The 26,201-nt window shown below is 45.6% G+C and overlaps 1 protein-coding gene across 1 annotated transcript; it reads right to left on the reverse strand.

Moving 5' to 3' along the window:
• Window positions 1-292: 292 nt before the first annotated feature.
• On the reverse strand, window positions 293-26,185 carry Pofut1 (protein O-fucosyltransferase 1). Its single transcript, XM_048445559.3, has 7 exons — window positions 25,981-26,185; window positions 23,929-24,050; window positions 19,880-20,062; window positions 18,638-18,750; window positions 9,155-9,347; window positions 7,287-7,529; window positions 293-2,988 (listed from the first exon to the last, which is right to left on the reverse strand). The coding sequence occupies exons 1-7, from the start codon at window positions 26,120-26,122 to the stop codon at window positions 2,800-2,802; spliced, it is 1,185 nt and encodes a 394-aa protein (XP_048301516.1). The 5' UTR covers window positions 26,123-26,185; the 3' UTR covers window positions 293-2,799.
• Window positions 26,186-26,201: the final 16 nt, after the last annotated feature.

Genomic DNA, 26,201 nt, shown 5'->3' on the forward strand with positions numbered 1-26,201 from the left:
TAAACTCAACCTCCTCCTGTAGCTTGCATCTTCGGGATGGTGGAGAGGTTCTTCTTTCCCCCCTTCCTCACCACATTACAGCAGACCTTGTTGGCACTTCCCTGGGTACCCATGCTGATTCATTTAAAGACTCAGGGCGAGTCAGGTGAGACAGCTCACATCTATAATCCCACACTTGTGAGGCTGAGACGACTGGGATTTCATCACAAGCCTTGGTTATATCAAGAGCTTAAGGCCAGACTAGGAGACAGAAGACCCTCCAAAGAGAATAAAACAATAAAAATCTAGCTGGTAAAATACCGACAACTGTGAAATCATTTATTAAATTCACAACTTTTGTGCAGTTTTTTTTCTCCCTTTTTTCTGAGAAAGGTTTTTTTTTTGTGTAACAGAGAAATTGCTCTGTAGACTGGGCTGGCCTTGAACTCAGAGATCCACCTGCCTCTGCCTCCTGAGTACTGGACTAAAGGCCTGTGCTACCACGACCCAGCTCATAATTTTTCATAATTTGCATCTTAAAGAAAAAGCTTTGCAGGTAGTCATTTTCAAATCACAGTAGTAAAAACTGGGGACACATTTAAGGTGAATCACAAACTATGGATGGAACACCCCTCAGTGGAAGTTTACATAATTAAAAGCATTTATTCATCTATGTGTGAGCAGTGAAAACACGATGTGTGGTTAAGTAAAAACCCAAGAGATTAAACATGGTTATTTAGATTGGTATCTTTAAAAAAACTGAATTACAAAAATAACTTGATATACTGAGACTGTGGCTTCTCAGCCCACCTCCAGCACAATGGGCTGGCTGCTCACCCCAGCCAGCACCAGCCTCGGCTTTTACCCCTCCTCTCATCCATTTTCTCACAAACACAGGCCAGGTCTCCCTCTTCTGTCTAAACCCTATGAAGAGGCCCTGTGGTCTCAAAGTTAAGTCCACGGATGTCACCTTTCTGTTTATCTACTGCTGCTCCCTCCCTGTCTCGCTGATCCCTCACTGCACCCCCACCTGCCAGCCTGGGGCCTTGCATGTGTGGCCTCCTTAGCTGTGGAAGTTCTTTTAACCTAAAATGGCTTCCCTGTACGCACAGCTGCGGCTTTTCTTACAGGACTCCCCATCCAGAGTACACATGCTTTGCCTTCCTTTCTGGGTACACTCCTGATCCTTTGAGGCTTTCTCCACTGCATCCCTCTTTCCTTGCACATAGTAGGTGATCAGTAAACACTTCCTGAATGAAATCATGGAGCTATCCAGAAGGCTGGAAGCTATTGGTGGGCTTGGTCCTAGAGCTGGCAGTGGAAGTCAATAGCAGGTATACAGCAGCAGCCAGGATGGCCCACCCCAGGTGTCCTGCGGAGCAGTGTCCAGGAGGCAACAGAGTCTAGTAGCAGACAGAACTCAATTCTAGAAGGCCAGATCTGGCTTACCAACCACAGCTGTGCAGACCTGGGAGAATCATTCACCCTCCCCCCAAAAGAAAAGGAAAATAGCAGGGCCAAAGTAAACAAGAGGATGCGCATAAGGCACTAGCACAGTGCCTGGCCCGGGAAAGCTGGCAATACGCGGCAGCTAAACTCCTCAACAGCTAAACAGGGAACGTGGTCTCTTTCACATTTATAATGTGTACTAGCTGACTTAACGCTTATAACCTGTCAGACAACACTTACAGGGGACAAACTGAGACAAGGAGTACAGTGCTTGCCATATTTCAGGAATACTGTACCAATCAGGATGGTCTGCAAGGTCATACACCGAGGCCCCCACCGCTCAATGTCCCCATGCAAGGTGGATTTAGATCCACCTGATGGAAACTCGCAGGCTCTCAGGAATGAGAACCGAGTCTCAGAAAGACCTCACTACCCCAGTAGAGCACTGGCTGGAAGGGCAAAGGCTGTTTCCAAGCTGGGGCTTCACAAGGCTTCTATGCACTAATGGAGGCTTGGAGAACAGTCCGTGGAAACAGCTACATGAGGGCTGAGACCACAGGCAGAGGCTGGGAGAAGGATCTACCAGACAGCAGCCTTCAGCACCCTGGTTGTCCAGTCAGCCCCACCAGCCCAGGGATGGTGCTGAGGCCCTAACACCATCCCCTGCTGTGTGAGCACTTACCTGTTGCAGAGAGGAGCCCGGGGATGCCGGTGGCTGGGCCTGGCAGTGGGGATGAGTCTAAGGGTCCTTCAGGGAATCCCTGGAAAAGCGGCCAATAGGCCACAGCCAATAGGCCACCTGCTCCTTGCCTTTGTATTTATAAGGTCACTTTAGGTATCTCTGCTAAGGAAGTCCACTGACTTTAAAAACAAAGGCGAGTTTTCAGGTAGTCATGGCTTTGCATCAAAACTATAGAGATCAGCTGAGTGTCCTGCTATACACCTGTAATCTCAGCACTTAGGAGGTAGAGGCAGGAAGACCAGGAGTTCAAGGCCAGCCTGGGCTATAAGAGATCATCTTAACCTCAATCCTTCCTCCCTCCCTCCCTGAAACCCGAGTCGAGAAACCCTATTAAAAAATATCTTCCTCTTTATAAAGTCACTGCTTGAGAGAGTTCAGCACTGCAGGCTGCTCCAGCAGGGCAAGCCCCAGGCCAGAGGTGGGCTGCTTTGCATGTGCGTGTTCCCTGGAAGCACAGGCAGCTGAGAGCAGCTCCGGCTGGAGAGCATGGAAGTCCGTGTCTGGGATGGAATGCCTTCCTCTTCTAGGAAGTCCCTGGTACTGTTCTCCATCTCTGCCAGGAGAGCAGAGGAGCTGACAGTCCCAGAACACCCTTAGCTGCCAAGCCTGGCTGAGGGCTCCAGGTGGGATCAAAATTCATCCCGCAGCTGAGAGGGTCTGTCCATGCCAAAGAAGGATGACTGCCTCCCGTGGAGGTCCCGCTCCCGCTTCACGAAAGCAGTGAAAGAAGAGACACAGTTGCCAATGAAGTGGTCAGCCTGGCCGAGGATGTACAGGTCGATCTGGGCCACCTCAGGTTTCAGGCTCACCACCTTCACCTAGGGAGGAAGGTAAGAGCATGAGCAGGTGTCAGTAGGCCACAGTCTCAACATTCCTCTCCTGACTGAAGTTTCGGACAAAGGGAAGATTGGAGAGGATGAAGATGTGCGTTGATGTCTTTGAAGAGTGCCCACCTGAGCCGTGTCTCCAGCCCAACTCCCTGAGCGATTCCTAAGCTTCCTATAGCACGGTTTCTAATCGGTCTTAATAGTAAAAACCCTGGAGTCAGATATTAGGGGGTGAAAGCTGAAAGATCAGAGAAGTAGAGCCACAGCCACTAGCTCTCACCTCTATAAAATCCTCAGACCCAATAGGGTATCCTGTCTCTACAAGGACTGAATGCCCTGAGCTCCTGTCTCCTTCCACCTTTTATTCCTCTCTCTGCCCAGCCAAATCTCTTTCTGTCTCCACCTCCCTAGTGCTGGGATTAAAGGTGTGTGACTCCACTGCCTGGCCTCAGTGGTTAACTAGTGGCTAGCTCTGCACTCTGATCTTCAGACAAGCTTTGTTAGATCACAAACAAAACATCACTATACGGCTCCTACTGGATGGAGCCTTTCTCTGCCTGCCCTACAGTGCCCTCACAACTCATTGAAAGGCTGCCCAGGCTTAGAGGTGTACTCATGTGTGCCATATGGCCTTAGTAAGCACAAGGCCCTGGGTTGTTCTAGTCCCAGCATCAAGAAACCCCTCAAGTTGGCTACGCACTGCTTGCTTGGCTTCCCTCAAGCTGGGCATGGGAGCAAGGACCATGCTCCTACCTCTCATCCTGTTGCCAAGATGCCCTCCTCTTCCAAGCAGCACTCCCAGGCCTGATGTCCTTACAATCTACTGACCCGTGACCTTTGCAAAGGTAGGTCACTTCCATCTACCGACCCCTGTGACCTTGGCAGAAGTAAGTCACTTCCTGTGAGGGGCTACCTCTCCCTGTCTCTCACGGCCTCTTCTGGTCTGGTCACTCACTAGAGACCTACTGTAACAGACTTCTGAGACACCCATTTCCCCTGTCCTCCTCCTGTTATCCAAGCTACATACCCTTTACAGGTGTCCTGGGCCTTTAGATAAGGATGGCAAGTCATCAATGCACCTGATAAGGCCTGCTCAGGCTAGCTCTTCCATCACCCACTGTCCTTACAGTGACAGCGACCATCTGCCAAGCTCCCTCCCTTTTTGTTTCTCCTTAGGACCTTTATAAATACTGTTCCTTTATGAGGTGTCCTAGCTAGTTTTATGTCAATTTGACAAAAGCTGGAGTCACTAGAGCAGAGGAAGCCTTGGTTGAAAAAATGTCTGTATAAGACAGGGCTGTATGCAAGCCTACAGATCATTTTCTTAAACAGTGATTGATGTGGGAAGGCTCCCATTGCGGGTGGTGCCAACCCTGGGCTGGTGTTCTGGGTTCTAATAAGAAAGCAAGCTAGCCGGGCAAAGGTGGCATACACCTTTAATCCCAGCACTTGGGAGGCAGAGGCAGGTGAAGCTCTGTGAGTTCCAGGTCAGCCTGGTCAACAGAACTAGTTCCAGGAGAGCCAGGGCTACACAAAGTTACCCTGTTTTAAAAAACCAAAACCAAACAAAAGTGGGCTAAACAAGTCAATAATCAGCACGCCTCCATGGCCCTGTGCTGGGTTCCTGTCCTCACTTCCTTTGATGATGAACAGTGATGTGGAAGCTCAAGCCAAACACCACCCACAACTTACTTCTGGCCTTGGTGTTTTATCACGGCACTAGTAACCATACCTAAGACACGGGAAAACCTCTCTGTAACCGGGTAACTGCCAATCACCCTTCACTTCAGATCACGTGGCACACCTCTAAAGAAGTCCTTCCCAAGGCTCTTAGAGCCCCCCACCATGCACGCCAGCACATGGCTATCTGTAGCTCTCACTCCTCAGTGGTTCTCTGTTAACACCCTGGCCTGCAGGACTTGAGCTGGACCTTTGTTGCCCTGCTCAGTCTCAACAGACATAGGTTTAACAAACCTTGTCCTCACTCCTGTTTGTCACCCACAACGTCTTTTTCAGTCTAGGCTGTGGCCTTGAAGGCAGGACCACATCTCATTCATCTGGGTTCCTAGTTTAAACGTATAAGGTGTCACTCAGAACAAAGAAGGGACCCGGGGAGGTTGCTCTGTCAGAAAAATGTTTGCTTTGCAAGCAAAAAGACCTGAGTTCTCAGAATGCATATTTAAAAATCAGCACTGCTACACTTGGTTGGTGCCTTTAATTCAGCACTCAGAAAGCAGAGGCAGGTGGATCTCCTTGAGTTCAAAACCAGACACAGCTACACAGTGATACTGTGTTTTTTACTTTTATTTTTATTTTTTTAAAAAGAAAGTAAGATAGCTTAGTGGTGTGTGCTCAAAATTCCCAGCATTGGGAAAGGAGACAGGTAATTCTGGGCTTGCTGACTAGCCAGCCTGGTCTACTTGGTGAGTTTCAGGACAGTGAGAGAGCTTGTCTCAAAGCAAAAGGTAAATGGTGCCTGCCGTGCTCTGACCTCCACACACAAATTTGCATGTGTGTGGACACACACGCAAATGTCACACATCACAAAGGGGAGGAGGAGAGTAGAAAGTGAGCCCACGGGAAACGGGGCTGAGGGGTGAGAGTGGGGCAAGAACACCAGCACAGGAACAGGAAGTAGGAAATATCAAGAGGCTCATGGCCTAACAAGTGCAACAACCCTACAGCTCATGAAACTCCCTGGGACTCTCCATGCTTCAGGTCTGCCTGGAAGGGCTCTGCTGTTCTGCCACGGCTTATGACAACACGAACCTTGCGGCCTGGGTTGTAGTAGAGACACTATCACTGTCATCTCACCAAAACCCCCCAAACAGTCCCAGCCACTCCCTGAACTTACCAGCTCTGTCACTCCAGGCACAGCTGGCTCTGGGGCCTCGTAGGTAAGCTCTGCCCCTTCTAAGCCCATCCCTCAACTACAGCATGCAGGGGATAGTGAGTGGACCGGAGGGCTCTTAGCTGTAGGAAATGGGTAGGACAGACCAGAGGGCATTGGCCCTACACTTCCTTGTTGGTTGGAGCATCTTTTTTTGGGGGTGGGGGGCGGTGGTGGAGCAAGTAAAAGGACAGAAAGGCATCCAATGACATAAGGCCAGGAGCTCCCAATGTCTGCCTCCCCCTTGATTTTAAACATTCAAATAAATATTCTCTTATCTATTTCTACATGCTGGAGTTCTTAGACTTGAAAACACTTTTACATACGTCCTTGACAACCTCTAAATTATACTTCATCACACGTTTTTTAAAAATCCATCTTTCTAATATCTTGTCCTTAAGGACAGCCTAGCATCTGAGGCCCTCAGTTACTCTGGTCCCCTGAATGCTCACTGGTCACTTAGCCACCACACAGAGGCACACTCACTTACCACTTGCTGCTCCCTGGTACTAGAAACGTTCACCAAGAAAGTTCTGCTGTTGGGCAGCACTTCCTGAAACAGTCACTGAGCACAAAAGATCGTCTCTTTCATTCATTTCTGGTGCTAACGAGGGCTAACTTACTGAGCGTTACTTTACAGCAGGAGAGACAGATCTTTACGGATGCTGAGGGAGACAAGTGCTACGGGGTCACACTCTGCTGATGAGGAAACAAGCACAGAGGGCTCAGGTAACTTCCACAAGGCTGCACAATGAGTAGAATTCAAGTCTCCAGAGTATATTTCTTAAGTCAGGTGAGATGGTGCAGGCCTGTAACCCAGCACTTGGATGGAAGTGGAGGCAAGAAGATCAGGAGTTCAAGGTCATCCTCAGCTACATATTACATTTTTTAGCCAGTCTAGGTTACATGAGACCTGGTCCTGCCTCAAAAATAAAACCAAACCAAAACAGAGTATATGCGCTTAACTTCTCAGCAACTGTGGATCCTTCTCAGAGTTCACTATGTCCTTACTCAACAAAGCATCTGCACCACGTGTCAGGCACTGTCTCAGACACCACGATGAGAGAGGTGACAGCCTGCAGAGGTCAGAGCACTAGGGTAGACCTCAGAGAACAGAAGAGTGGTCTATACTAGTCTCGGGTGGTCTAGAACGTGCCTCAAGGAAAGAAAGCGCCATGGAGACTCCAGGAGGGATGTGTGAACTTCTGGAGTGGAATGAAAACTGGAGAGAACTTGGAGATGTCTGAGTTGTGGACAGAAGGAAGGCTAGGACAGGAGAGGGGTGTGGAGCCAGGCGAAGGGCCGGTGGGAGGAGCACGAAGCAGGTATGAGAGCTGTGGGACTAGGGGAGCCTTGTTTCCATTCCCTCCCCGCTGTGCTCCCTCTAGGCCAGGCGTACCTTCTCTGTGAAGAGCTGTTGGATCTCTGGCACATAGCTCTCAGAGTCTGTGGCGATGTAGACTGACCTGGCATTCAGTGCCCTCACCCAAAGCTTCACAGCACGCTGGATTTCCTTAAGGTCGGGGAGGCACATGGTCATGGTGAGGGGGGTCGCTGTGCTGCGGCTGTAGCCCACACACTGAGGGGAAGCCATGAAGTGTGACCCTGCAGTCCCGTCCTTCAGCATGGCACAGGCATTCTTCTACAGGGAGGGGTGGGTGGTGAGAAGTTAGAGAAGCAGACACAGGAATGGGTACATGGGAAGGACGACACAGGAGGAGGAGTCTAGAGTGTGTACTGAACCCAGGACTTGGTGCATGTTAAGCACCATGTTCCACCACTGAGCTATACTCCCACCCCCAATACATGTATAGTAATATCATTAAGAGAAAACCAAGGCATGGTGAGGCTGATCTGTAATCTCAGCACTTGGGAGGTGGAAGACGCAGGATCAAGAAGTTAAGGCAAGCCTTGGTTACACAGTGAGGTAGAGGCCAACCTGGGCAACACAGGACCCTGGAGTGGGGGACATACCAAAACAGCAACACAGGTTATTTCTGAGTGGGGTTTGAAAAGCATTTTTCTGTTCTTACTGTTATCTGGAACTTGAGTGGAGCTCAGCACTGCCGATAAGGGGAGGCTTATCTGATTCCTGACTGAGGTGGGACTTCTGATCACTCCCCTGAGGCACATGTTTGCTATGGTTCCAGAGAGATAGGCTTTATCTGGCTAAGGTGGGTCCAGGCTATTTCTGGCTGGTTATGAGTTTTTCTCATGCACTTGACTTTTATCAAGCTCTTTCTTACTCTCTAATGAGATGACTACATGGTTTTTCTTCTTTGGGTATTAGAACAATGAATTTCATTCCTGGGATAGACTTTGCTTGTTAATATTTTACTTTGGATCTGTGTACCTATGTTTACCAATTAAAAAATTTTATCTGAGTTTGGTATTGGTTTAGGTTAGCTTCATTAAAAAAAAAATACACATACACGTTTTTTTCACAGTGCTGGGATGGAACCAGGGCTCTGTGCTTGCTAGGCAAATGCTCCACCACTAAGCTATACCCCAGTCCTGAGCATCTTTTCTCTTTCTGTGTTCCAGGAAAGTACAGATGGTAGCTGGTCATTGTACATATATGAGCCCGTACATATACGGGCACATTCTGAGCCCGATCCTTGGATCCTTTTCCTTACAGTGGGGCCAGAGAGAGTCTAGAGGTTAACTGTGAAATTACCTTACTATTATCATGTGTGTAGTGATAAAACTCTGGCCTTGCCTCTATAAGCAAATGATCTACCACTCTGCCATACTCCCAGTCTTATTAATGAACTTAACCTAATTTTTTTTTCTTTCTTTTTTTCAAGACAGGGTTTCTCTATTTAGCTTTGGGTGCCTATCCTGGAACTAGCTCTTGTAGACCAGGCTGGCCTCGAACTCACAGAGATCCGCCAGCCTCTGCCTCCTGAGTGCTGGGATTAAAGACATGTGTCACTACCACTCAGTTATATTTCATTTTCAATAGCAATCTACTTGCTAACTCAAGTGGAGTAGAGGACTTCTAGGCCAAGGGCTTCTGTCTAGCTTTCTGCCTAGTTTGGGATCTGACTTAATGCCTCAGTTTACCCATCTGCAAACAGTGCTAGCTTTTCAGCAGGTGCTCTACCTACACACTCCTGACATGTGCTATAGTAGCAAGATCATGATATATAATCCAGACTTGGTGGCGTTAGCTGCTTCTGCTCTAGGCTGAGACTTTCCACCAATCACTCCAGGCCTGGGCTCTGCTTAGGCAAATGTCAGCCAGAGAAAGGAAAAGGAAGTTACCCAGTCAGAGCCAATGCGCAGATGAATGCCCACATAGGGCCGGATGAGGTGGGTGCTGATCTGGGCCTCGCCTGTCTTCACCATCTCATCAGACCACACCATGTACTTCTGGAGTGCCCTGTGTTCCTCCAGGACAGGGAACTGGGCTGGGGCCCCTGGCAGTGCAAGCACTGGATGTTCCTTTGGAGAAAATCTAGGTATAAGCCAGACAAGGGGAAGTCAGACAAAATGCACAGAGAGCCCTGCTACTACCCCCACGGGAAAAAGGATAGCATTGCACCATGCCCCAGAGACCCTGTGGAGAGGCCCCTATAACATGCAAGAGACGCAAAGGTTGTGAAATCTCAACGGGCTGATAAGAAACCTTGGTGGAGACAGCAGGCACAATATGCAATACTGTTCCTGCCGCACGGAATTTACAACCTCCTTTGCTTGTTTAACAATTAAAAATTTACAGTAGAGCATTCCAACATTTTATATATCATGCTGGCTTCCAATCTGTGGTGTAGTAATTTATTCCAGGGTGGGGTGTCTGGACCAAGCCTTGCCCTTTTACCCACTCGGCGGGACTGAGTACATGAAGCTGCTTACACAGACAATGTTGGTCCCACTCACAAGGACTGTGCACATGGGATAAAGCTAGTCATTCAGCACTTAGCAAATACTTACTGATTGTCTATGCCAGGACCCAGGAAGAAAGAGACCAGCGAGGTCCTACCGTCATGTAGTAAGTATACCAAAGGTCTGCAGACAACCCAGCATACCCTCTCAAGACCCCCACCACACAAAATCTTTCCTGCAATGTTTTCAAATCTTCTCTTCACTAAGCCAGGCTCCAATGGCAGTGCCCTCCTTCCATGTGCCTGGATCACTGCTTAGAGCATGTGAGGGCTCGGTAAGACAAAGAAGAGTAAACCTGTGTTTCTTCTTCAGTTCAACCCAGACTCCAGTCTAGCAACATAAAGCACTTCGCTGCCCATGAATTTACAATGCACTTTCTGACTCCAGACTTCTGCATTCGTCTCTTGTTCCACCTGAAATATCTTCCCCACCCGCTGAAATCCCTTCTAGATATTATAACCAAGTGCAGTCACTCTGGAAATGTTTGTGGTTAGTTTCTCATGAAATCAGACATGCAATTACAATATAACCCAGTGATGGCACTTGTGGGCATTTATCCAGGGAAATAAAAACTTGTATTCACACACAAACAAATACACTAATGATCACAGCGGCTTTATTTCACTGCCCTAATCTGGAAACAACCCAGATATATACAACAGCACATCCATACCATGAGCTGTCACTGCCATAAAAAGCATGGGCTTTCAACACAAGCTATGGCTCTTAAGGGAATTATTCTAAGTGAAAAAAGCCAATCCCAACAGGGCACAAACCATATGACTCCATTTATATATTTTTGAAAGGTCAATGGCTGCTAGAGTTAGGGATGATGTGTGTTTACAGAGGCAGGTGTAGTAATAATATTTACATTGAAAGAATTACTCAGGCCGGGGGGTGGGTGGCGGTGCAAGCCTTTAATCCCAGTACTCAGGAGGCAGAGACAGGTGGATCTCTGTGAGTTCGAGGCCAGCCTGGTCTACAGAGTGAGTTCTAGGACAGGCTCCAAAACTACAGAGAAACCCTGCCTTGAAAAAAACAAAGAACTACGTAGTATCTTAACTGTGGTACTGAATATATAAACCTACACTAATTATATAGAACTAACATACACATACACACAGTTGTGTGTAAGTTAAGACTATCTGAACAAGATAGGATCACATCACTGTCGAGATCCTGGCTAGGATACTGAGTCAAGGGTTATGACAAGATCTCTCTATATTGTTTATCACAACTACATGTGGATCTACAATTGTCTATTTTTTTAAATAAAAATTATGAAAGGGCTGGAAAAATGACCCATGGGATAAAGGTGTCTAAGCCATATGACCTGAGTTCAATTCCCAGGCCCACATGACAGAAGGACAGAACTGACTCCAGTCAGTGGTCCTCTGTGTGTTGTCCTAAACAAATGAATAAATGCAATGAAAGGAAAACAACAAAAAAAATAAAGTATCATGAAATATTGCAAACCCTACAACAAACATGGAAAATAATTCACAGGCCCATAGCCTACACCAGCAGACACTAATATTGTTTTTGCTTCAGAGTTTAAAACGTACATACCTAGGGCTGGTGAGATGGCTCAGAGGGTAAAGCGTTTGCTACCACACCTAAGGACCTCAGTTGGTTCCCTGGAATCCACATTGAAGGCAGGAAAGAACCAACCAACTCCTGTTCTCTGACTCACTCATAAGTAAACTAAAAAATAAAATAAATACAAAGCCCTATCTCACCATCCCTTTCCTTTCTTTTCTTCTTCCTCCCTGAAGACAGCATTTTCATGTATGAGTCCATCCATCACCCATCCATCCATCCATCATCCATCCACCATCCATCCATCCATCCATCCATCCATCCATCCATCCATCCATGCCTTAATTTCCTTGTCTTATAACAGAGCTGAGAATTGCCCTACCTCATAACACTATTAAAAAACACAATTACATATTTTAAGGTATACAATGTGATGTTTTGTATGCAGTGATCAGCACAGTCAAGCTTATTAAGAAACCCACTTATAGGGCTATTGAGAGGATTAAGTGAAATAATATATGTAAAACCTTTAAAGCAGTACTTGGCACACAGAAAGGTCTTACAGAATTCTGGGCATCATTGTAATGTTGCATATAACCCAGTTCAACTTTTAAAAGACTAAACCTTATGTCTGGTGATTGGACCATGTTGATCATGGAGATCACAGGGTCATGATGACATCTCTTGAGAATTTCCAGTTTGAATGAGTAAATCCTTTGTTAGCCAGTGAGGCTGTTTCACCCTCCACTCACACCACAGAACTGCAATGCATCTGACACCCATTCTTCACACTGACCCAAACACATTCATCAGCAAATGCCGTCCAAGCCTCCAGATGGGTCACCACTCACAGGCCTGAGATCCTTGTCCTCTGCATCCTGACATGCTCAACAGCCATCATTTCTGCTGCCAGAATTGGACGGAACTAAGGACAGTGGCCCTAGCAGTCTCTTACCATGATTTCCCCAGACACTGTCAGAGGCCTAAGCAGTGGAAGCAGGAGGAAAGGGTCCCCCCACAGCCTGACTCTGTATATGCTTCTGTTTATATGTATATACGTGGCAACAATGTACCGAGTCATATTACGTGAGAAGCAATTGCTTTACTTGCATATTAACTCATTTAACTCCCACAAGAGCCTTGTGAGGGAAGTATGCCTACTATTACTTTACTGATAAAGAAACTAGACACAAAGAGGCTAAATGACATGCAAAGTCACAGGGTGGGAACTGGAGGAGCATAGTTTGTACTCACGCAGTCTGCTTCACTGGTTTTTGTTTTTCAATTTTAAAAATGTACATAAATGTGTCTGAGTGTATGTATGTATATCATGTATATGCATGTGCCTGTGGAAGACAGAAGGTTCCAGATCTCCTGAAACTAGAGTTAGATAGGTAGTTGTGAGCTGCCTGATATGGGTCCCCTGCAAGAGTAGCAAGTGCTTTTGTTTTAGACAGTCTGACTATGTAGTTCTGGCTGCCCCAGAACTTACTACGTAGACCAGACTGGCTTTGAACTTACAGAGATCCTCTTGCCCCTGTCTCTCTAGTGCTAGGAGTCATCATGCCTGGCTCAGCCAGTGCTCTTCACCAGTCCTACTAGTTGTGTTCCTGATCCCTAAACATTACTCTCATCTTCCCTCCCAGACAAGGAGCACCTCCTCATAGAGGTATAAGGCCCATTTCTCTGAGTCACAGTCCCTAGCACAGGAAGCAGGTGCCACATATATTTTTAGAATTGAATGTGAGGGATCAGGGGCCTTATAAAAATACCAGGGCATGCTGATGGTGGTGGGTAGAGGAAGAAGAAACTAATACTGCTTGAGCACTCTACGAGGGGCTAGGCCCTGGCTAATCTCTTTTCAGGTATCACCCTCAGGGACCTCTGAAAGGAAAAGAGGTTTTCTGACCTAATGGATGGTGACTCATTAGAATAAATCGGGATTGATGCCCTTCCTGCTCTCTTGGGAAGAACTGACCCTTGGTGAATTCCAGTTTTGGAATGTCTATTTCTGTGCCCTGGACCTGGGCCAGCACAAAGTTGTTCCAGTAGGACCACATCAGCTGCGGCTCAACAGGCAACAAGAGATCAAGACTCAGCTGCTCACTCTCCCTCAGTGCTATCTGGGAGAATTGATTAGAAAGAGCTGGAGGACCCTTAGTTGCAAAGAAAACCTGACCAACTCCACCAGCCAACCTGACCATTTCTCTTAGGTCCAGAGAAGGCTGGCTTCCTGCTATTGAACCTGGTGAACTTCTGCGGTACATCACCATCACACCCCGGCTACTGAGGTCCTCTCGGCTCAGTATACATTTATGGAACCAGTAGATGATACCAGGCTGAGTACAGAGGACAAAGAAACATAAGCAAGGCAGAGTCTTGCTCTCAAAGTTCCTGCCATGATGGACACTTTCCCTCCTGCTCTTTGCATGGGAGTTCTGGATTAGCCTTTAGGTCTTCATAGATTCAGTCATATAGACCCTGCCAATCACACATGACCTTTATTGTCATCTCAGGTTTCAGCCTGGGAGAATGACCAGCAATGTACTACAGTTTGGCTATGAAATCTTTCAAAGGCTCATGTGTTGAAGTCTTAGTCCCTAGTGCAGCACTGACCAGAGGTGACTAGAGCACGAAACCTCCAACCTTATCAATGGATTAATTCACCAAGGGGCTCATAGGTTGAATGGACTATTAGGAGGTATGGTTTAGCTCCTAATAAAAAAACCATAAAGTAGTTTTATGGAAAGTAGGACTTATTCCATCACGTGCTCCCTGCCACAATACTGTGCCTCATTATAAGTGCAGAGGTAGCAGAACCAAGTGACAAGTTGAAGCCCTTGAAACCATGAGCCAAGACAAATCTTTCCTTCTTTAAGTTCATTTTCTCTGGTATTTTGTCACAGGACAAAAAGCTGCCACCATATACTCAGATATCTGTTCTTCATACATGAGGATAATTTCAACACAATGGTCCACTTACTTCCAAAAACAAATTGCTGAGAGCTGATGGTAGCAATGGCTTTACCAAAGGCCACTAAGAATATGCAACACGCCAGGCAGTGGTAGTACATGCCTTTAATCCCTGCACTTGGGAGGCAGAGGCAGGCTGGATTTCTATGAGTTCAAGGCTAGCTTGGTCTACAGAGTGAATGCCAGGATGTATTCCAAAGCTACACAGAGAAACACTGTCTTGAAACTCCACTCTCCCCCAAAAAAAGAAAAAAAAAAGAATATACAATAGATAACAACTAATACTATACAGGTCAACCCACCAGATAAATAAATCTCTGATGGAGGGCCTCACTAGGCAAAGACCATAGGTCACTGGCTACGGAAAACTGGTCGCTTCTGTCTGTAATTCTCATGTGCCACTAATATTTCTTCCCTAAAAACAGCTGTGGGTATTTTCCCCACTACCAATGTGTTTATCTAGTATATATATTCCATCTACTAGGCACACATACAGCTGCGGATGGTCAAGAAGATGATTTCTGCTTAACTGTACAATTTTGATGATTAGAAATAATACTAGGATATTTTTTAATTATCCTAGTATTGCAATATTCTCAGTTACAAAGGCAGCTTTTTACACATTTAGCTGATTTTAGATTTCAGGGCAGATTCAAAATAGACTAGTTACTCCTACAAACATACATAAGTGCAAGCTTATGTATATAACATACATAAGTGCAAGCTCTCAGATGTCTGTTTGTTGAATCAAAGTTAGGCTGATAACATTAAGACATAGCACCCTGCAGCAATTGAGTTTCTGCACATACTCCTTGCTTCAGTTTGTGGTGCAGGACTCAAGGTACAGCCAATTAACTGTTTATTTAAGTCCTGAGTTTCAATGTCACCCTCTGTCTAGGAATCCTGACCACTTAAAGCTATGTGCCTGCTTTTCTCATCATGCATGGTCAGCATGACCTCCCTAGCCTAAAAGAAACCCTGTGACTTATCATGTGTCATTAGAATGGGTCAGATCCTGTATATGCAATTCATAACTGTCCAGAGTGGGTGGTTGAAGGAGGTGCGTGTAGCGAGAGCTATGTGTAGAAGGCGGTATGTGCTAAGAGAGCTGTGTAGAAGAGAGAAATGTGTAGAGATGAAGCAGCAGCTGTGTAAAGGTGTGTAAGAAGAGATATGTGTAAGAGAGATGTGTGGGCAGAAGAGACCTATGTAGATGGGGTTGCACAGCTGCGTAGAAGAGGTGTATGAAAAATGTAGCTGTGTGGAGACAGGTTTTCAGAAAGAGATTTTTTAAAGATGACGTAAAAGAGAAAAGTTACCATCAGAAAGCGTGTGTTTATTATCCCTCAGACAGAAAAAGTCTAGTCCTTGCCACATTCATGGATTTTTTTTTTTTTGTACACCCTAGGTGCAGTCTTGTACAAGACTATGATAGCAAATAAACATACGCTATCTGTTGAATTGAAACTCTACCACAGGATTCACAGACTGAGAACCAGCAGAGTGGAAATGATCCATGTGGTGGGAGACAAAACAGATGAATCAAACTGTGCCACTCAGCTTTAGCAAGAGTGAGATTGGGACACATGCTTCAGTACTGACAGAGCTTGAAGACAATATGCTGCTATATAAACAAGTTAGACTTAAACAGGCAAATACTACATGACTGTCAATCCAATGCTTGAGGTTCCTAGAATGGATGAGTTCAAAGTGAAATCAGAGTCACGGATACTGGGGAAGGGAAAGTGGGAGCGAAAATTAGCCTTTACTGAGTACAGTCTCGGGTTGAGAAGAGGAAAAAGTTCTGGAGATGGAGGGTGCAATGGCCGCACATTACGACGTGCATAATGTGACTGAGTTGTACACTTAGAGCAGCTTTAAAAAAGCTCATTGAGGTGGGCATGGTGGGGCACAGCAAAGTAAGGTAGAGGCAGGAAGAGCATCAGAAGTTAGAGGCCAGTATACACAATGAGTTGTAAGCCAGAACCTGTCTCAAAAATACAAAAACATAAAAACAAAAAATCTCCATCAACATAAATATACATGCATATAATGCTATTTACTCTTTCAAACTCTCATATTTTCATGTTTGAAATCGACCTGCTAAAATTGCTGTTTACAAGTTCAAGACCAGCCTGAGCAAACAGCAAGTTTAATTAATGTATGTAGATGTGTATATGGATATAAATATACTGAAGGGCAAATGCACTTACAAAGGGCTAATGGTGCTCCTGTAGCAGTGGGGTTATAAAACATTTAATTTTACTGTTTTGTTTTTAGACAGGGTCTCATGTAGCCCAAGCTGGCCTTAAACTTACTAATGCAGTTCATACTGGCCTTGAACTCCTGATTCTCCTGTGTCAGCTTTCTGAGTGTGAGATTTACAGGTGCGAGTCACCATGCCTGACAATTTGTTTATTAAAAAACAAAACCCAAAAAAACCTATCTAGTCTGTGGTAGATATTCTAAACCACTCATTGCAAAAATTAAATGTTAACCTGTATTTAAACTTTGTATAGCAGAGATACCATAAAGAAAATAGAAAACAAGTTCCAAACAAAACAAAACAAAAAATCCAAGCCAAAAGAACTGTCCACGCTGGTGATAGCGTACATCTTTAATCCCAACACTCAGGAGTCAGTGGCATGCAGATCTCTGTGATTTTGAGGCCAGCCTGGTCTACAGGGAGTTCCAGGAAACCAGAGCTACACAGAGAAGCCCTGACTCGAAAAAAAAAAAAAAAAAAAAAAAAAAAAGAAGGAATGGGTTTTTGGGTCAGACTCTGCTATTTTAAAGTTCATGACCTTGGACAAGAGACTTCGTTCTTCTCTGCTTCCTGTTTTATACATACATCTTAGATGACCATACCATTCCAAAGATTCATTAATCCTTAGCTTAAGCCTACCAAGACTTAGGAATAGTGTGGTATACAGCATGCATGAAATGTGTTAGCTCTTACTATTTTAAAGATTCACATGCAGATCCAAGTTGGCGATGTGGCGGCCTTACCACCTTGGGTATTTAATCATTGAGTTCAGCTTTCTTTTGTAAAACTGAGGACTGAGAAATGGGTAGTTCAGTGGTAGAGGGTTTACCAACATATGTCAGGTCCTGAGACTAACTCCCAACATTCTCAAGATGAAACTGATAATAACAGCCACCATTTCATTAAATTTCTTATAGATACAATTAACATAAAGCATGTGAGTGACAGCTGACTGCTTGCTTAGTATGCACCATACATACACTTTCTATGCTAGGAAGCAGATTCTTTAGTGGAAACTGGGACCAGAGACCTGGAATGGTTTCCAGTCTCCCGAGAAAGAGGCAAAGCTGGGTTGAGCTCACAGTGTTCACTCCTGTCTGTATTGCAGTCTGCTGCTGGCCTACTATATGACCACTCTGAATTCACACGCTGCTCCTCTTACTTCCTAATTAATCTCTTTTCTTTTCTTTTCTTTTTTTTTCTCAAGTCAGGCTTTCTCTGTGTAGCCTTTGCTGTTCAGAAACACTCTGTAGACCAGGCTGGTCTCAAACTCAGATCTGCCTCCTGAGTGCTGGAATTAAAGGCGTGTGCCACCATGCCTGGTTTTTCATCTGATTTGTTCTGTGGTGGTGGTGATAGTGGTTCTATGGACAGACCTAGACCCTCATACATATTAGGCAAAGTCTGCAGTAGCCCCAATTCTGACACCTAAGCCCAGGCTCTTTCCTGCAATGCTAGAGCCCCAATGACAGATTCCCCATGCCAGGGTATCAATCTGACTAGACTGTGGTTCTCCAAAGAAAAGGGCTGGGCCATCCTCATTTTCACATACACCTTTGGTCTCTGAATACTGTGTCTCACACATGACAGACGCTCTATAAATATTTCACAGCTTGTGCCTATGTCCTGCTAACCTATTTTTTTTTAAATAGGGCCTATGGCACACAATTAATAAAGCCTAGCTAGTAATTATGAGGGTGACATCACTTCTCAGTCTGCACCTGAGTTTTTCTCTAGGCAATGCTTCCAGTTTTTCACCTTGTGAAGAGGAAGACAACAGGGGAGTGATTCTCACGCCTGGAGGAGGAAATCGACATGCATGTGACTGAACAATGTTCTTTTTATGACATCCCTTATCAGCCGAGAAACTCTTGCTCAACCTTGGGGCAGGTCAACATCCCGCTGTGTCAGGCGATGAGATGGAAACAGATCACATAGGATCCCAAGTTCAACAGACAGAACACAGTGCTTGCACCTTTGGTCTCTTACAAGAGGGTGGAGTAGAGGCGGAAAGGCCGGGAAGGAGCTGGAAGTTCTGAGCCCCAGCCCTCCCTAAACTCAGAACTGCTATCCCCTCCAAGTACCTCTGGATCCATTGTTCTTTGTAGGAGGCACTGAAGGAAATGCCTGCGAACAGCTCCGACTTATTGAAACTCACATGAAACTGGTCCCAGAATGGTCCAAAGGGATTTCCTTCCTGCAAAAAGAGAGCGGTGGAAAGCTTAGTCAACAGGAGGGAAAGTTACCTGGGGGCCAAAGAACTGCAGAGAGGGCCTTGAGAGATGGATGCTGAGACACCTGGTAAAGAATTCTTATAGGATGGCTCCTTGGCTGGGGCCGAGGGGAGGGCTTGTGCTCTTTTGGTTTCCAGCTGTGTGTGAAGGAATCTACTCTGTTCACATGTCACATTCCACTAACCCTGTAGTGGTAGGTTTGGGCTGGAACTGGGCTATGAACTAGTGCAGTGGTTCTCAACCTTCCTGATGATGCGACCCTCTATAATATATATATGTATATGCATATATGTATACACACACACACACACACACACACACAAAACCTCATGTTGTGGTGACCCCTAACCATAAAATTATTTTCATTGCTAGTTCATATAATTTTTGCTACTGTTATAAATTGTAATAAAAGCATCTGTGTTTTCTAATAGTATTAGGAACCCCTTTGAAAGGATCATTCAACCCCAAAGGGATTGTGACCCACAGGTTGAGAACCACAAAACTCAAGCTTTAAGAAGATACTACACTTCTTGAAAGTATTTCAAGATGGAATCAGACTTGCAGAGGGTAAGACATGTGCCCAAGGTCAGACAGCTGGTAAGGGCAATAATGGAGGAAACAAGCTGGGCCCTTTTAGAATTTGTAGCTTTTCTACTACTTGTACCAAAAGATATTGGGGTGTATCATTCACAAAATACCAGAAATGCAAATATTTATTAATTATCCATGACAGCTCCTTGTCCTGCTGAGAAGTGGGAGAACATTCTCATTAAGAGCATGAACAGCAAGCCAAGCTACGCCATGTTGGCCAGGGCTTCCTTACACCACGAGGACATCACCAGCACCTTTCTCATGGAGCGGTCTGCATGTGGGACTGCTATGCGGGCATTAGTTACTATGCTGACAGCACTTCTGCTCCCAGGTGCTCTTCCACACGGCCTGCCGTCTATACGCCAGCTAGAGCAGGCAGAAACAAAGCTCAGTGAAGTGTGCCAAAGGTGACACTGTTAAAAATGGCCAGAAACAGACCAAATTCCCATCTTTCCCCACACAGCTACATCAAGGACCTAGAGGACAGAGAACAGGCTCTACCTTCATGGGGCATGTCTTCTTATCAGGACTCCGCTGGGCTGCCACCTCAAAACAGTATGCTACCCGCTTCTCAGGGGGCCAGTGGGTGGGGGCCAGCTTTTCCATGAAGTCCTCCAGGCTAACAACACGATGGTAGGCTTGGAGGGGTTCCAGCTTGAAGTACTTCCGGTAGGACACATGGAGCTAAAGGAGAAAAAAGAGGGGTGCAGGTCTCCATAGTAACTCTGAGGCCAGACTAGGTGATAGCAGAGGCCTGGAGGGCTTCGGCTCAAGCTCAGGGGAGAGTTCCTGCCTGGCATGCATGAGGCATTAGGCTTCATCCCTATTACAACAGCCACGACAGGACACCAAAGTTAGGACAAAGACAAACTGAGAGAAGCTATCTTCCAGCTCAAGAACAAACAGTAGCATCTCTGGTGTTCAAAATGCCTGATGATCTACAAGACAGGTGAGTGAGACAGCAAATATCTCACAGCAAAGAAATCCAAACAGCCCGTACATTCAAAAGATGTGCGGCCTCACCAGCAGTTACAAAAAGTAGGCTGTAGCTGTAGTGGCTTTACTTCTTTCCTAAGAGTACAATTTTAAAGTAAACTCTCATTGTTGGAACAAATGTACAAAACTGAGCTCTATGGCCCTCTCTACATGGCTGCTGGAGGTAGTGCTTGCTTTGGGACAACTACTTGGGGTCCATACCCAGAGCATGGCATGCCACTTCTATAGACGGTATTTATTCTGGAGAGGCTCCGGTACTCCCTACAGGAAATGTGGATGGCAACACTCAGTTACTCAATGGAAGCCAAGGAAAGAAGTAGTCATATCACAAAGCCCATGAGGGAAGTTGCCATCAAGCAAGAGACCAGGGTTAGCAAACTTCTCATCAACTTGACCTGCAAAGCTTTGTTTCTTTTCAAACAATTCCTTATTTCTTCTCATTACAGGGATGCATATGATCAGAAAAGCACGCACAGTGGCACATGAATGTAATCTGACCACTTGGAGATGGTGGCGGAAGAGCAGAGTTTGAAGCCAACCTGGGCTTTATAAATTTCTGCCTCAGAAAATCAAAATAGAGATGATGAGACAAGAAGGAGAAGAATATGTTCACAAGGACCACTTCTAATCAGGTGAGTTCATGGATGGTGGTTAGAGTCATCATCATAAGTTTTTAATTTTTTTAAAAAAGTTCTGAGTCAGGTGTGGTGTATACCTGTAATCCTGGCACTTTGGAGGTAGAGGCAGGAATTCAAAGTCATTCACACCCGTATAGCAAATCTGAGGTCAGCCTGGGCTACATGAGACTCTCTTAAAAAAAACAAAACCAAACAAAAACAAAAACCAAACAAAAGAATAAAAATTTAGTTTAAATATATTCTTACAACACCATGGAACAAAATCTGGATTCCATCCTACAGGTCAAAGTTTCTCAAGCATATCCCAATTGGTCAGGTAAAGTAAATAGGTTTCAGAGCTACAGGCGTGGTAGTGCATCCCTTTAATCCCAGCACTCAGGAGGCAGAAACAGATGGATCTCTGTGAGTTTGAGGCCAGCCTAATCTACAGACTGAGTTCCAGGACAGTCAGGGATACACAGAGAAACACTGTCTTAAAAAATCAATCAACCAATCAATCAATAAAGTATAAGGCTCCAGAGTTGAAGAGATCTAGAAAATTCTGTTTTAAGCTGGCTTCTTTACTGCATCAGGACTTCTTAAGGCCTTTACTGTGCTGTTGTATATTCTCAATCTAAAAGCTTGGGATAATGGGAATTGGAACTAGCATTTCTGAAACTAGACAGGATTTTTTTTTTTTTTTTTTTTTGAGATACAGGATCTCACTATATAGCCATGGCTAGCCTGGTACTTGTATGTAGTTCCGACTGGCCTTGAATTTACAATCTTCCTGCCTCAGCCTCCAAGTGCTAGAGGTACAGGACTTCATCACAGTTAGCAAGGTTTGCTTTTCTGGAAGAATTGATCTGCTGACAGAAAGGAGATTTCACTGACTACTTAAGAACAGAAGAGGGAGGGGAATTACGGAGTTACTATAATGATTCTTATATCTGTTCAAGAATCCATTATTTATTCACTTAGTTTTATTTTAAAAGAAATTTGGAGACATTCCCATGCAGCCCAGGCTGGTCTTAAGCTCAAAGCAATTTTCCTACTTCAGCTTCCCAAGAGCCAGAATTACAGGCATGAGCCACCACACCCAGCTTATTAAGCATGCAGTTAATATGTACCTCCCATACATCTAAGTGAGATATGAAGTGCTCTAGATACCAAAGAAGGTGAAGCTGAGGCTTTGAGAGCCGAGTGTGTATTCAAGAGGGGCATTCAGGATGAAATCTAGAGCCCAGGTGAGTGGAGAAGGTGTACACTGAGGCTGGAATTGCAGATGGTAACAAGGGTTTGTAGGCAAAGATAACAAGTGCAGTTCTAGCCTTTGAAATCTGAGATACCTGTGACAACTAACATTAAGTTACACAAGCCTGTGGTCAGAACAGCACCTGTCCCAGAGGTGTACTGGAGGTGTAAGGAGAACATGAACCCATCTAGTCAATGGCACCTACAACAGTCAGCTAATGGTAGCAGCGCTGCTGCTATTCACTGAGTGCTGACTTAGTTCCAGGTGCTGTACTCAGCCTTGTACAAGGGTCTGCTCACCTGACTCATCTGAGCTACAGAGCTAACACCAAGCAGAGGGAGGACATCACCCGATTGACGCACAAAAAAATGGAACCTTGCTGAGGTCAGGACTGCAGAAGCAATGTCCTGGAAGCCGGGGAGGATAGAAGTTTAGGAAGAGGAGAGGCTCATAGGGAGTCATTGGGTGGTCAGGTAAGACACAGTTTGAGAAATAAACCTTGATTTGGCAATTCTGAGGTCGCTGGTGACCTCAGTGACAATAGGCACTTTAGGAACTGGAAGCTTACTTGAGACAGGTTGTGAAATCCATAGACAGTAAAGAAGTGGAGACTCAGTATGACAACTGGCTGAGAAGGCTAGGATACAGCAATCCAGCAAGAGCGAGACAGATGAGCAATAACTCTATCTGTAAAGCCTAATAAGTCAGATCTGAGGAACTTTCTGTGTCCTGGATCGGTATACTGAGGAGCCTAGCAGATTCTAAGAGGAAGACCTGAGACAGGATCAAGGCACTCCTGTCAGTAACTCATTCAATCCTCATCACGAGGTAGCCAATCATCACAGGTTATCGTAAAGATGAGAAAACTGAGGCACAGAAATATGAAGTAGTTTGCCCAGGCTATACAACTTCCATGCAAAGAAAAAAATAAAATACATGCAGAGAAAAAGCAGGGGAATTAAAAACGGTGTTCTGTTCGTGCTAAGTGTATATATATATAAACTACTTAACTTTTTGTTAACTACTTAAACTTTTAAAGTCAATTCATTAATATTAAGTTCCCACATCCAGGTCTCTGGGGACATGGTGAACAGAAGGAAGCAGGAGGCCACGGGAAGACACAAAGAATAAGCTAAGTATCAGCAAATGATGAGAAAGTCGTGCCCAGGGACCTCTTGCTGGGATGAGAGGCAGCACTGGAGCCAGACTGCCTGGGTTGGTAGCCTTGGACATACTACTAAGCCATGCCTCAATCCCTCCTTTATAATTGATAAGATCACTTATCACCTACTACTGACCAATAGGATGTACATAAGGTAGGGTGAATCAGGACTGGAAATGGAGACTTTAATTTCAAGACAGTCTCTGGAAGTAGTCAGCCTTGGGGTTGAATTCAAGTACTACCCACAGGCTGTGCAATCTTGGGCAAGTTACCTCACCCCTCTAAACCTGGGTTTCCTCGAGGATGAGCTGTGGGAAAGATGAGCTAATCCTCACGCAGTGTTCAGACAGTGCCAGCACATGGCAGGTCTTGGGTAAAAAAGATGCTATTTCAAGGAAGACAATTCTAGGAAGAGAACAGGACAAGCCTGGAGTGGAAGTGAAAGCCAGAGGCCTTAAAGTCAAACAAGTCAGCCAGCATGGGGAAGGTGGACAGGGGCCGAGTTAACACAAGTACTCACGTTGGTGAAAGGAGGCTTGTGATGCTGGTACTCAATCCATGGAGGTACAGCCAAGGTGCGGTTCAGTAGCTTTGCAAATGCCAGGGAGCCCAAGAAGTGATCGGCCTGGTTGCCAAAGCGCCCTGGAAATGGTAGATTGTGGGTAGAGTGGTCTGGGGCACTAAAGGCATGATGTATGAAGGGCTCAGAAAAGACGGACAGGTGAGATGGGGGAGGGTCAAGTCACCCTGGGGAGTTAGTAACACTGGCACCTAAGAGAAGGTCTAGGCTGCCACACTTGACATTGCTTAGTCACCCAGATTCCATGCTATTTCCCTAACACGCTCCATAATCCCTACTTGTTTTCTTTGCCAGGAGTGTCCTTTGGCCTGTTTCTACTTACCTGAACAAGAAGGGGGGTGACCCTGATACCTCATTTGCTAAGACACTTTGATTACCCCTAACCAATTCTCTTGCTCTCAGCATGGATTTGAGTTATTGTTTTTTTTTTTTTTGAGACAGGGTCTGTGTAGTCTTGGCTGTCCTGAAACTTGTTTGATAGACCAGGCTGTCCTTGAACTTGTGACAATCTTCCTGCCTCTTCCTCCTAAATGCTAGGATTACAGCTGTGTAATCAGATTATGGATTTATTTATGTGCCAGGGATTTAACCTAGGGTCTCAAACATGTTGCGTGCATGTGTGCACTACTATTGAGCTACACCCACAACTTGGGTTATTTACATTTGCCATTTCCCCTCAAATGTCTTTTTTCCCCCACTTTCTGGCTTTTTGTATCAACTGTTTTTTTCAGCCTGTGGATGTTTCGCATATAAAGGCCTATTTGTTTTTTGTTTGTTTGTTTTGCCAAGTTCTCACTATGTAGTCCTGGCTGCTCTATGTAGATCAGGCTGGCCTGCCTCTGGCTTCCAATTCTGAGATTTTAGTTATATGCAATCACACTAAGCTATCATCAATATGGCATCCATTCATCCACTCCAAAAACACTGCAAGGCCAAAATGTGCCGGATGCCACAATATAAAATGTTAGATGTTACAATATAAAAATCAAGCAAAGGTAAATATCCCTGCCCTCCAGGCACTCAGTCCTAATTCAGGTTTGGAGACACCAAACATGAAAACAAATTCATTATGATAGATTTTGAGAGTTGTAAGAAGAAAACGAAAAGGCTTGGTAATGGGAAACTAAAGAAATTACTTGAGCAGAGAGATCAGTGGGGTCAGTCCTTTCTGGTGTGTATGCTAAGGCCTCAAGGATGAGAAGGGTGGGGTGGGGGCAGAAATTAGAGTAGGCTGTTCCAGGAAGAGGGAATAACTCGTAGACCTTTGTGTGTGTGAGGAACAGAAGAAAGCAGGTTAGTGTGTCTGTAGCTGGAGGGCCAAGGAAGAAGGGGTGTGGAGAAGACCAGAGTGGAGCCACCTCATCCACGATGACAGCCATGGTCAGGTATGCAAGCAACTAAGGGTTGTAAGAAGGAATGGATTTTTCATTGGTGATCCACTATTCCATTTAAATTGCATCCCTGGACTGGTTCTTAAGAGTCCTTGTTATCTTTTATTACCTCAGTTTTTATCATCTTGTACCAAATTATTCACATACTTAAAAAAACAAAAACAAAACTTTGTTTTATTGTCTGTCTTCCTAAAATGAAGGATCTAAAGGGTATGTATGAGGTTTATCTGTCTCATTCACTACAGGCACAGAAGTCAGTGCCTGGGTCAAAAAAAAAAAAAAAGGTGGCACATAAATACTTGCTGAATGAATGTAGGAACTGCCACGATTTAGCGCGGGCAAGTCTTGCCCGACAAACTCCATTTACTGGTCTCAGATTAGACTTCGAGTGAGTCACTTAGCTTCTCCTGTCCGACGAATGGCAAGTTGAACACCAGTGGCCCCTCTGCACCCGTGCAGCTAGGGCAGCGAAGAGCATCCCTTGTCCCGCTCCGGGAGGTTCTCCTAGACCTGACGAGGCGTCTCTAGGCGCCTCGCAGACGTGGCTCCGCCTCCCCAGCCTCAGTTTCTCCATTTGAGCAGTGGGCTCGGGAGGCCTTACCCATGCAGGGACAGTAGAGCAGGTAACCGGCCAGGTCCCAGGAGTCCGCCGACCGCCCCCGGAGCGGCAGCGGCAGCAGCAGCAGAAGCAGGAGAGACGCCTGCAGCAGCAGGTGTGGCGGTGCCCACGCGGAGGCGCCCATGTCGGCGGCGGAGCTCCAGAGCGTCGCGGCTGAGAGGCGGGGAGGGGGAGAGCAGAGGCGCGAGTGGCCGCCCCGCTCC

The sequence above is a fragment of the Myodes glareolus genome, chromosome 10 (genome assembly GCF_982192425.1).
Source record: "Myodes glareolus chromosome 10, mMyoGla1.1, whole genome shotgun sequence".
In the NCBI taxonomy this organism is placed as follows: domain Eukaryota; kingdom Metazoa; phylum Chordata; class Mammalia; order Rodentia; family Cricetidae; genus Myodes; species Myodes glareolus.

Coding starts and splice junctions, on each gene's coding strand:
- Pofut1 (XM_048445559.3), bottom strand. CDS start 26,122: ATGGGCGCCTCCGCGTGGGCACCGCCACACCTGCTGCTGCAGGCGTCT. Junction 9,348..18,637: donor AAAGAACAATGGATCCAGAG/GTACTTGGAGGG, acceptor GCTTATACCTAG/ATTTTCTCCAAAGGAACATC. Junction 7,530..9,154: donor TGCGCATTGGCTCTGACTGG/GTAACTTCCTTT, acceptor CCCTCCCTGTAG/AAGAATGCCTGTGCCATGCT.